The sequence below is a fragment of the Conger conger genome, chromosome 6 (genome assembly GCF_963514075.1).
Source record: "Conger conger chromosome 6, fConCon1.1, whole genome shotgun sequence".
In the NCBI taxonomy this organism is placed as follows: domain Eukaryota; kingdom Metazoa; phylum Chordata; class Actinopteri; order Anguilliformes; family Congridae; genus Conger; species Conger conger.
In genome coordinates, this window is record NC_083765.1 from 57959126 (window position 1) to 57972107 (window position 12982).

General features: G+C 45.4%; 1 protein-coding gene across 1 annotated transcript in view; it reads left to right on the plus strand.

The window, feature by feature from the left end:
• Positions 1-9020, plus strand: part of LOC133131612 (SH3 and multiple ankyrin repeat domains protein 2-like) — a 153127-nt gene extending 144107 nt beyond the window's left edge. The window contains exon 23 of the mRNA XM_061246984.1: positions 8492-9020. Coding sequence (XP_061102968.1) covers positions 8492-9020 — 529 coding nt within the window. The remainder of the gene's footprint in view (positions 1-8491) is intronic.
• Positions 9021-12982: the final 3962 nt, after the last annotated feature.

A 12982-nucleotide genomic window follows, 5' to 3' on the forward strand; every position in this document is an offset into this window, starting at 1 on the left:
TTATGAGCCTGAGCAAATGAAAGCTGATCTTCTGACCCGTAGCTGTGTACTGTGTGCTTCTAGAGCTCAAGTATATAATATCTGTTCAACCAGCTACCAGCTCTTTCAAAAGCTGGGAGCTGGTCTGAACTGGTCAACCAGCTCCTAAAACTTAGCTTGAGCTGTTTTTTTTTCAGTACAGTTCTCGCCATGTTAACCAGCCTTCTTTTCAAAACAGTGGCTCAAACACACTCTATGATGTATGCACAGATTTAGCTTGAGCAACAGTGACTCTCCCCAGTCATGTTGAATCCATTACTGTAGAGGCCAACATTTGTAGCACAATTTAGTCAAGCAAGAAAGCAGGAAGTTGTACCGGTGGTATTTAGTACATTTGTGTGTGGTGATACCATGATTACCTGATTTGGTAATAGTGGCATTACGGTGAAGGGCGTTTGAAAGAGTAATATAAAAAATTGAAAGTGTACAGGGAGCGATTCCGTATAAAAGGTTATGATTCGGTTCACAAACGAAAACAATTGTGTACGGCGCTTAGGGCGGGCACTGCACACACTTCCTGCGGTGAACGCACGCAGGCTCTCCTTCAGCACGCGTTAGTGACGTCGTTCCCGCACGAGGCCCGGTGCGGTGTGTAACTCTGCGGTGTCGAGGAGCCTTCAGTGACTGACTGATCTTCCCCTCCAGAGTGAGTCAGAGGGAGCAGCTCTGCAGCGCGCCGGGGAGCGTTTCGGCTGGAAGCTCCGTGCACTCGGCCATGTTGTGTTATTAAACGGGTTATTTAGCACCGAGCTGCCCTGCACCGATTCCGGTTTCTTCTTCGGGGGCTGGGCCGCTGCCCCGGACGCATCCAGGGGGGTATTTCACGAAGGAGGGTGACTGAATTAGCAGGATGATTGTGCGGAATAAAAACCCAGAGCAGCTCTTTTTATCTCAGTCCATGTTCCAGTTTTGTGAAGGCTCCGGGTTTTATTCTACACTCTCAGAAATAAATGTACGAAGCGCGCCTAAAAAAGGTACAAAGAGCAATGTATAATTAATTTGTACCTTATTTGCTTGGAAAACGTACTCATTGTGTCCAAAGAACATTACTGCACTTTCAGTGCACATTTGGGAAATGTGATCCCTGAAGAACAAAAATTGACTGTCACTTTATTTCTGACAGTGTATGCAGTAGTCTGGCTAACTCAGTAATCCTGGTGTCTCTGGAGAGCTTTAAGCTTTAAGTGAGCATCGATGAGTTATCTTGGTCAGACACAGCAGTCTTGCTGCAATGAGGCCCTCCCCCCACACATCGCTGTTGGTGAGGAGTTGCTCTGAATGCATTCTGACCGCAGTGTAAGGTTATCCACCGGTGCACACCACTGCATCTGCCTCACCACTCCATCTGCCATGCCACTGAATCTGTCACACCACTGCATCTGAGATACCACTGCATCTAGCACACCACTGTATCTGCCTCACCACTGCATCTGCCATGCCACTGAATCTGTCACACCACTGCATCTGCCATACCACTGCATCTAGCACACCACTGTATCTGCCTCACCACTGCATCTGCCATGCCACTGAATCTGTCACACCACTGCATCTGCCATACCACTGCATCTAGCACACCACTGTATCTGCCTCACCACTGTATCTGCCATGCCACGAAATCTGCCACACCACTGCATCTGCTTCACCACTGCATCTGCCATGCCACTGAATCTGTCACACCACTGCATCTGCCATACCACTGCATCTGCCTCACCACTGCATCTGCCATTCCACTGCATCTAGCACACCACTGTATCTGCCTCACCACTGCATCTGTCACACCACTGAATCTGCCATACCGCAGCATATGTTACACCACTGTATCTGCCTCACCACTGCATCTGCCATGCCACTGCATCTAGCACACCACTGTATCTGCCTCATCAATGTATCTGCCATGCCACTGAATCTGTCACACCACTGCATCTGCCTCACCACTGTCTGCCATGCCACTAAATCTGCCACACCACTGCATCTGCCTCACCACTGCATCTGTCACACCACTGCATCTGCCTCACCACTGCATCTGCCATGCCACTGAATCTGCCTCACCGCTGCATCTGCCATACCACTGCATCTAGCACACCACTGTATCTGCCTCACCACTGCATCTGCCATGCCACTGAATCTGTCACACCACTGCATCTGCCATACCACTGCATCTAGCACACCACTGTATCTGCCTCACCACTGCATCTGCCATGCCACTGAATCTGTCACACCACTGCATCTGCCATACCACTGCATCTAGCACACCACTGTATCTGCCTCACCACTGTATCTGCCATGCCACGAAATCTGCCACACCACTGCATCTGCTTCACCACTGCATCTGCCATGCCACTGAATCTGTCACACCACTGCATCTGCCATACCACTGCATCTGCCTCACCACTGCATCTGCCATTCCACTGCATCTAGCACACCACTGTATCTGCCTCACCACTGCATCTGTCACACCACTGAATCTGCCATACCGCAGCATATGTTACACCACTGTATCTGCCTCACCACTGCATCTGCCATGCCACTGCATCTAGCACACCACTGTATCTGCCTCATCAATGTATCTGCCATGCCACTGAATCTGTCACACCACTGCATCTGCCTCACCACTGTCTGCCATGCCACTAAATCTGCCACACCACTGCATCTGCCTCACCACTGCATCTGTCACACCACTGCATCTGCCTCACCACTGCATCTGCCATGCCACTGAATCTGCCTCACCGCTGCATCTGCCATACCACTGCATATGTTACACCACTGTATCTGCCATACTACTGTATCTGTCTCACCAGTGGAGTGGATATTTCCTGGAGGCATTTATTTTTGTTTGTACAAGATCAAATATAGAATTGTTTTGGATTAAAATAGTTTTCTGTGATCGATTGGCTTTGCCTGCTGCAACTGAGCCAACCAAGAACCAACAACCTGAGGTACTTTGAATACTTCAGAGTATTCCATAGGTTCCAATACACCAGACAAGCTCAATAAAGCGTATAAAATATTTAAATCCAAAACATTTGACTCAGGTCTAGTTTGTACCCATGACCACAGGCACAGAGGACATAGGATCACATCCACATTTACAAACAAATGTCAGAGGTAGAAAAGTCCTCCCCAGTATTTTGTTCCAATCACCTGGATGAGCTAATCGGCACAATTCTTCAGCCAGGAGGTAGAACTAATTAGTAACAGCTGAGTTCATGGGTGGAAGAAATACAAATATTTTATATTTTTATAAAATAAGCACTGTTACAAGCATGCAGGCTTGTAAAGGAAGGTTCACCTTTGCTGTTTATCGAGAGTGAATGAAATGAACGAAACGGCTTTCATTTGAAACAATTTTTTCTGTGGACATTCTAGAGCCAATTTTCTTTGTTCCTTTGTTGGATTCTGAACACTTGTCAGTATACGAGTTAGACAGAGTGTGACCTTGCTGAAGATATTTCATGATAATTAAAAATGTGTTGGGCATTCGTGACTTTGAAACGAATGCTTGTAGTTAATGCACATCTGTCTGCAATCCGCTACATTCCCCTTCAGATGTTGGCCATGGTGGATCATTTTACTGACAGCGACAGCACTTCTGCATATTGTTTACCAGGCTGCGTGCCGGCGCTTTCATTTCCTGCGACGGCTGTTTATACAGGCCGATAAATCACTTGCAGACGAGCAGACGCATCGGAGGAAATGAGAGACTCGAGCCCACAGCTTGTCGGCACCGTCATTCGTTCTGATATCTGTTGAATCATCCTTCCTCTTCTGACTAAAGGATGGTCCGGTCTGCCTGGTGGGCGTTGCAGACGGCAGTCAGAGGGGGGATTAGGTCTTCTTTAGGAGCCGTTCAGCCAGGCTTAAAAACGCTTGCGCCCGGCTTAGCCCGGCCTTAAACCCGACCCTGTTCCTTTTGTTTTTTGTTTCTTCCGAAGCAGTCTTTTGACAGGAAGTGGCGGGCCTTGGAGACGGTAAATCTTCCCCCTGGGGACGCTTCAGACTGACAGCCCACAGTACATCCGTCAAGACTTCGCCGCCCGGGTCAATACGTCCCACTGTCTATTGATGAATTATCCGCGGTGACCCTCAGCCTTAATTAAGGCGATGTATTGGAGTGAGCCTTATTAGATTGGGAAGGACATGGTCCCCCTCCCGTTCTTCAGTGTGAATCCCATTCCCGGGGGCGATGTGCGTAGCGTTCCTGCCGTGGGTCGCGAGGATACGGATTCTCGTCGTCTTCCTGCGCGCGATAACAGGACAACGTGCTTTTTTTAATAGCCGGGAAGACACACCGTGTCGGGCCTTGGGGTAAATGGTAAATGGTAGGCATTTATATAGCGCCTTTATCCAAAGCGCTGTACAATTGATGCTTCTCCATTCACCCATTCATACACACACTCACACACCGACGGCGATTGGCTGCCATGCAAGGCCCTGACCAGGGTTAGGTGTCATGTTCAGGGACACTCCGACACGGCGGGGGATCGAACCGGCAACCCTCTGACTGCCAGACGACTGCTCTTACTGCCTGCGCCATGTCGCCCCCATAAATATAAATATACGTGTAATTATATTTGGATTCATTCATTAGGGGAGTGAGTGTGCAGGAGCATAGCACAGGCTAGCGAGCTGAGCAGTTGCAGAGGGAGGGGTACGGGTGTGGGGGGAGGTATGACTGTTCTAGGCTGAGTGCCATGTTGGGTCTTGCAGTGCTTGGCCGTGGAAGAAACAAAAAATTGATTTTGATTCAAATATACTTTTCTACTCTTTACTAAGCTTGTCTGGTGGAATCTATGAAATGCTCTTAAGAAGTACAAACCCTGTCTTGGCTGGCTTAGTTGTACCAGGCAAGATCAAACAAAAGCATAAAAAAGTATTTGAATCCAAAGCAATTACAAATTTTGCTAACAAATATTTTAGTGATTCGACTATAGATGGAGACAAGGCATATATGGAATGGCACTCATCCTTGTGGGTTTTTTTCAGCTACCACTCACAAAACCAGCTTAGCAACGAGTAACCGACAACCACCCTCCAGACATGCAACTCCATCCACAGTTAGAACACAACATAACACAAGCATTACGGGTGAATCATTGGTTTAATTATAAAGCGCTTTGAATAAAAGCACTATATAAATTGAGTCCATTTACCAGTCCATTACATGGGCAACAACAACAACAAATATGGTGGATCTGGGACATTAGCCAGCTAGCTACTATGGCTGGCTGGCTCGCTAGTTACTTCTCTGCTTTCCAAAGATCGAAAATCCAGGTTCAGAAAGCCAAGGTCCTCCCCAGTGTTTTGTTCCAACCACCAGGATGTGCTAAATAGCACTTCTTCAGCCAGGAGGTATAACTAATTAGTGACATCAGCTGGGCTGAGCTCATGGGTGGTTGAAACACAGGGCAGGACTTTTACTTTCTGACCCCTGGAGTTCCCACCCCTGCTGGCCACCAGTACGATATTACATTTGGCCCTGCGAGGGTGATTTGCTCAGGCTCCTTCCTGCACTTGAGACGCCCACACTGGAGCCACTGAGCACCACTGTGCCTCAACCCACAGTTTCCCAACCAGTGTGCCCTCAGGTGAGGTCAGGTGTGCCTTGTGAAGAACCGTCAATGAACAAATGGCATTCAAAAAGGCCCAAATAATTGTATTTAAAATGCATATTGCTTAATTAAAAGCTTTAGGCCTTCTGTTGATGCTGAACATCTGGAAAGTGCCGTTGAAGAAAAAAGGTTGGGAAACACTGTCTTAGCCCAAAAGCTTTTTTTCACCGGATCCCCCAGGATGGGGTGATGAGGGAGCAGGTTAGGGGGAGGGGTCTGAAAGAGTGGAAGAAACCATGGAAACCACTGCTGTAATTATGACTGCTTTTTCTTTGCATGAAGAAAAATCGACACATTATATTTTATGGGTTGTTGTTCTAAGGTTTTGTCCTTAGTTTCCTGATTAAGACAATGTCACAACCTTTGTTTTCCAGTTGGTACTAAATTATGTTTTTTTTTTTTTAAAGCATGGTGATATGATATCATATATATTGATTGTAACTGGTAACTTCAGTTTATTCAGGTTATACTGTATTTCCATATACATAATCACATTCAGTTTTTATAAAACTATAAAAGAATGCATCTAGAACTAGAGCTGAAATAGATAGTACATCTGGATCTATGGACTTAAGTTAAGAGCTCACATAAGGATGTGCTGCTTCTCAAACAGCTTTCAGTTCAAATGTTATTGCATGGCTGTTTTTAACAGTTAATCGGAAAGCATGTGGATGATGCAGTCGAAGAACAACGCCCTCTTGTGGTTCTTTTTAGAAATGGCTTCTCTTCAAAAATCACTATTTCTGTGGAAAAGCTGAAACCAGGAGAAGTGCTTGTTTGGATATAGCAACCTTTATGAACCAGCCCTATGAAAGCCTTCAGCCAAGTACTGTCAACTAAACACTTTTTCAGTTTTTTTTTGTTCTGATTTTCGACACGCTTTGATGTTTTCAGATCGGTCAGAAAAAGAGTCCTGCTCCAGTCAAGCAGCCGTACTCAATCATTTTGGTTGTGTGAATTATTGATTGTCTCTCTTGCGAACAAGAAATTTAAACAAGAGCAAAGCAAATTAAAGTGCATATATCAATTCCCAAAAAAGCATCGCATTCAACATCCTGCCAAGACCGTGGATCGATAGAGCCAGCGCTAACTGCATGATGTATTGTGTAACTCAACATTAGTTAAAAGGCATGTCATGTATTTAACTGTTGCTTGCATTCGAATAGGCCTCCTCATGCCTCATCACTGCTAAGAAGGATCTGTGGGAATAGAAGTGCTCCTACGCTGTTTGTACGCCAATATGCGGCTGCCCCAAATGTAGTTTGCGGGCTCCCCATCATTTTTTAACAAAAATGGTCAGATTTTTAACTATTGTAAGATATGAGAGGTTTTGTGAGCAGATTCTGTATTTCAATTCCCATTGACCAATCAGGGGGTGGTTCCGTTTATGAAGTTTTTTCTAATCTGGTCGGGAACCTGTACAGTCTATCATCCAATTGGTTGACACAATCTGACCTCTGGCATGCGAGCTGGCATCAAAGATCCGGAGATCGTAACTCTTGAGAAAATCGTCTCATGGACGCCTGCCCTAAAACACCTTTGTGTTTGAGAGTGTCGTGATCTGTCCCTGATTCAACCACAAAGTATTGCTGTATTGTCCTAATAACACAATAACTTAAAGAAAATCAGCACATGGGGAGGCATTAGATGAAGAAAAAACACTGATTGCAACTACATATTCTTGCGGAGTCGTTATCGGTCGATGGTCGTTATCGTATTTTGATCGCAATTGTCCCATTGACTTCACATTGAAAACGGGTCTGAATGACCTACACTGGAGCCAACCGCACTTTTCAGAAATTCATGAAACATTTGGATGGAAACTTAGCTTGTGACGAGGGTGGAGCCTTAAGATGGATGCCGGCTCGCCGTCTGCTTTCTGCAGTAGGACACAAACCTGGCATAGTGTTCACTGTCTGCTTGCTGTTTCAGTGAAGTGTTCCCACCGCATTCGCCACTCTGGCAAGCAGGGGGAGTGACACTGACTCTTCTTTAACTTCTCCGCACTGGCTCCAGCGGAGAGGATTTCTTTGGGAAAAGCCTGTCATTTCTGTTTCATTTACAGGCCGGGTAATCTTTCAAGTAAGTCTGTCAACTAATGAAGAGTAAAGCTCTTTAGCGCATGGGAGATCCTGGATTAATCAGGCCAGGGTTCGCCAGGAGGAATCCAGCCTCCATCCAGCAGCACTGGTAGTGTCAGAGATAGCCCTGTTTAAAGAAAGCTCTGTCTCCGCTTTCTCAAAACTAAATTTAGAAAGCATGACTCCGCCCCACAACACAGAACATTAGGTGCGTTTGTTTCCAAAATGAATACATTTAGAGACTGTCGAAATGTCTACATGTGGATGACAAATTTGACAGTACTTTGCAGTAGCTTTTGTTGCGTTTTATTAAAACAATAGAGCTCTTTAGAGGAAGGTGTATGTTGCATTTCTCTCGCTGTTTCTTTCTCGCTTGCTCTCTCTCGCTTGCACTTTCTCTCCCTCCCTGTCTCACTCTCTCACTCTTTCGCTCACTCTCTCCCTCCCTCTCTGTCTCTCAATCTCACTTTCACTCTTTTGCTCACTCTCTCTGCCTCTGTCTCAATCTTTCTTTCTCTTTTTTCCTTTTTTATTTCCTTGTGGTTTATGAGTTAATGGTTTTCTGTGCCTTCTGCCGTTGTTTTAGTGTTACAGTAAAGGTGTGTTACAACTCTCCCTCTCACCCCCCTCTCCACCCACCTTCTCTCTCTCATCCCTCCTTATGCCTCTCTCCTCACCCTCTCTGTCTCTCCCTCACTCTCTCTCTCTCCCTCGCTCACCCTCCCTCTCTCTCTCACCCCCCCTCTCTGTCTCTCTCTACAGGGGTCCAGAGGGCACGCCCCCACCCTCAGCCACTCAGCGAAACTCCACGGTCACCTTCGCCCCCCGGCCGGGCAACCACCCTCCCCCGTCTCCGGGCCGGCAGGCGGACAGCATGCCCCCTCACCCCCGCGCCCCCAGCCCCCTGTCGTCCCCTCCAGACTCGGGCCCCGGTCGCGCCGCGTCCCTCCCGGCCTCGTCCCCCACGCTGTCGGACGTGTTCGGCCTCCCCACGCCCCCGCTGGGCCTGGGGTCCGGGAGAAGCCGGTCGCCCTCCCCCCTCACGCTCATCCAGGCCGCCTCCAACAAGCCCTTCGCCTCCAAACCCGTCCTCCTGTGGACCAAGCACGATGTAGCAGACTGGCTGGAGAGCCTGAACCTGACCGAGCACAAGGCCGCCTTCATGGACAACGAGATCGAGGGCGCCCACCTGCCCAACCTCCAGAAGGAGGACCTGATAGACCTGGGCGTGACTCGAGTGGGCCACCGGATGAACATAGAGCGGGCACTTAAGGTGCTGCTCGACAGATAAGAGAGGGATTCCCGGCTTCTGCTGTCATCTTTTTCCATTTTTCCTTTTTCGGTTTTGAATTTCTTTCTCCGGTCCCCCACCCCCACCCCCCCCCCGTCGAGGTTTGCAACCGTTCTCCCCGCACCCGCTCTTGCGGAGAGGGAGGTGACGAGCGCCCTTCTGGAACGGTGGCCATTTTGTGATGACAGTGCGGGTCGTGAATAAGCACAACGGTTCTGCGCGAACCCCGCCCAGGCCGGGGTGGAGGAGAGGAAAGATGGATGGCCGTAGATCCTCTTTTTGTGATACCAGTGTAATACAGACCAGTCGCTTTGGAATACAAGGGATCAGCCACATTTGGATGCACCCGATCATTTTCTACCTTTGCTATAATCTCCTCAGAGAATATTTCTTCAGCGGAAAAAAAAAAGGGTTATATTTATCGACGTGTCGGCTGTTTAGGAAAATAAGTGTCTTGCTTCTCACCCGTTTGTCTGAAAAGAAGACGGAGCTGATTCGTCAGCTGGATGGAAAACCATTTCTTGCAGCGCACACACAGTCCCGGTCTCTCTACTTGAAACAGAAAGGCACCTCTTTTAATATGTCGCACCTGTTTCACAGCTATAGGGGCACAATTGTAGCAAGCAGCTCACATGTTTTTTCATTGTCATCTGCTTTCCCTTTCTTTCTTGGCGCATGGTGAATTTATTTTGGATCCACGGTATCTTATCTGAGTTGTGTGAAAGGTGTGCAAATCATTCTCGTCTTCCACGTTATTGCAGGTGTCCATGGGGGTGAAAGCCAAGGGTTCTCCCTTTCACCCTGTTCCCTAAAAATGCCAAACGACCAACAAGCAGCGGCTTCTGACATTCCACGAGCCACCTCCCGCCTGTCACACCCGCTAATCTTAAACCGGTCCATTTCTTTTTCAAATAATCATTTTAGTGTTCACTTGTCGATGAACTGTTGACCCACAGATTTATGAGACAGGAGGTTTATGAGATGGTTGGTAAACGGGTTCGGGGGTGGGATTCATCTTTTTAGAAAACCCAGGGAATGAGAACGTGTTTGGTTAAAGGTACCAAGCAAACCAAACCAGGTTTTATTTAATGTTTTGGCCAAATGAAACACAGTATTGGAATAGGTTACAAGCTCAACAGTGAGGGGCTACAGACCAATACTGTGCTTTATGGCTACAGTGCAAGTGACCCCTTTCAAATGATGCTGCTATCCAAACGTATACAAACATACAGTATTATTTATATATAATGTATGCAGAGAGAGTTTTAAGTATATAGACCATAAAAGTATATATCAATTATAAAAGTATATATATATCTATATATATGAATGAATACATATCTATTTATAGTATATATAAAATGTAACACACTGAAGCAGTATTTGCTGTCTGTCCACTGCCCATTTTTGCCTTCATTGGAGTGGTGTAGAACAGCAGCCATGGGTTCCTGTACTGGTGGTCTCTCCCGGGCTCCAGGGGAGGAAATTAGGTGCAACACAGGAAGGTACTGAACCAGCAGCACATCTTCTCACTGTTGCTAGAATAGCAGAAAGTTGCCCGAGGTACTTTACTCCCCTGACAAGGTTTTTAGAACAGAGAATAGAGGCAGATTAGCAAACTAGGTAGCTAAGTAACGTAGCTATAGATAGATTTTTCTAAAAATACATTCAGGAAAAACTGTCTGTGAAGAAGTATGTACACATCATCTGTGGCTGGCAGAGCTGAACCCACTGGCCGACCTGCTGTTTGCAGTTTTACAGGCAGCAGCTGCCTTCCAGGCGTCACAGAGGGAAGGAAAGTACCTTTGGCCAGAAAGTGCCACTGAAAATTTTGTCAGCTAAACAAAATCTGGCCACAGCAAACAAAGAATCTTAACTATGATTGTGCTCAACAAGCAAAGCACCACAAAACATCTACCAGTGGGCTGATGTAGTCCAATGCTATTCAAATGCTCCACACTCTCAAACTCAGCATTCTTAATCTTCCATTTATCTGCTCTGCCGAGTTAGTGGGGTGCTCCGCCTCTTACATGCTCCTGAGTCTTTGCATTGAAGACTTCACCTCAGAGCATGGCTATTTGAGAAGCTTGTAACTGTTTTAGTGTCTTCTGACTCAAAACTCAAAATGCATTGGTTTAAGATGCAGGACATGGGAGAGACCAGTGTAATACGTGCATATGTTGGAAGTTTGCCATTTCATTTTTTTTGTATTGGGTTGAAAGAATAAGGGCCAGACATAGTCCTTGATATCACACATTCCCAGGTGTAAAGATCTATCTGTTTGACTGTGGACACACGTCGTTTTGAAAGCACCGTTAAGCCTTCTTCTGCACGACAGAAGTGTTCGCCCTTTTGGTGAATCTTCGAATAAAGCGATGAGAGTTGAATCAGCCAGTGGTATTTATCACCCAGGAAGGCTTGACGGAGCGTTATCAGTACATCCGAAAAGCTTAACGTTAATTTTAAACGGGGAACAGAGCAGTAGCATAATGGCAGGTATTAATTCCTAATCGCTTTCACGAAAAGAGGTCTCATTAAAGTTAACAGCGTTTTAATATTCTTGTGCGAACCGGAAAACAACAGTGCGAAAGTCTGACGCTACATTGTTTTTCCAGTGTGATTGAAAGCATCAGTGTTCCAGTTATAGGCTGGTGGTATAAGGAGATGTTTCCACAAGAGGTCGTGGGGTGCGAGAGACGGGTACCTGCGGTGGAGAATGAATGGGGGCTGAGCTCTGTGAGCTAATCCAGCTGTGTGCATATTCGACATTTCCTCTGCCAAGCCACGCATCATCGTTCACTCGCTTTTGCTATACGAATGGTTGACATACGGTTATATCTATTATTAATACGGACGTAAGCGAAATATTAGGTGTCCTTCGAGAAGACTAACAGGAGTTAAGCTGCTAATTATATCATTTTTAAATAGATGTTATTTTAAAACAGAGCTTCAGAATAAAGCACAGTATTTTTAATGATTTATAGAGAATTATATGAAAATTTTATAAAGGTATTTGGAGAAAATGTTACTGCATCAACTCTGAAGTATGGTTTGCCAAAAAGTATAAAAAAATATATATACTTACAATTTTTTGAGGTACCAATTAAGAAGCAATATTTATAATGAATGGGTTTGTTTGGTTGTTATTTGCAAGTTTACAAATCCTCTGACAGTATCATGAATCCCGAACCACATATCACGGAGGAAAGAACTTGAATAAGCAAAACCATTTCCATTACGGGAGAACTGACCGTTCAACACACTGAAATCAAATGGTAGTCTTCTGCCTCTGTTAAATACTGTAATTAAAATTTTGAAATTACAATTGCTTAGTTTGTGTATTATGTGTGTATAAATTACCAAAATCTCACAGGCTGTAAATTTATATATAACCTCTTAGGCCACTTTGTAGGGAACGGTCTGAGGACACTTTTACGCTAACTTATATATTTAAATTTAAAAAGACTAGATGTGACTGTTGAAAAATTAATTATATGGAACTACATACCACTAAGCTAATTTATTTGTGGATCTAACTTTAGAGCTGAATAGTGGAGTCTCAAGTAAAAAAAAAAAAAAAACTACAAAAAAAAAAAACGCTAAACCCATCTCCCAATGGATTGGGCTATGTTGCCAACTGTTGACACGCCACACAAAGTCCCATATCAAATGGATTTCCTCTTAGAGATTAGTTTCAATTTGGTTTCTTTCTTTTTTTTAATTCTTCATAGATATAAGATGTTCCTCGCTCTACTTTGTGTAACGACTTGTGTTCATGTTATCTATGTTGCTGTAATTTTGTGCTGCAGAATCCTCTTATTTAGAGTTAATTATTGAGATAAGAGAAGTTCCTGTAACCGCACTTTCCCCAAATCCTCAATACTCTTGTATGGCAACCAAAATTTACTGTAAGAAATAAATATAATATTGCACTATGCTTGTATTCATGTTCTGGGTTTCTT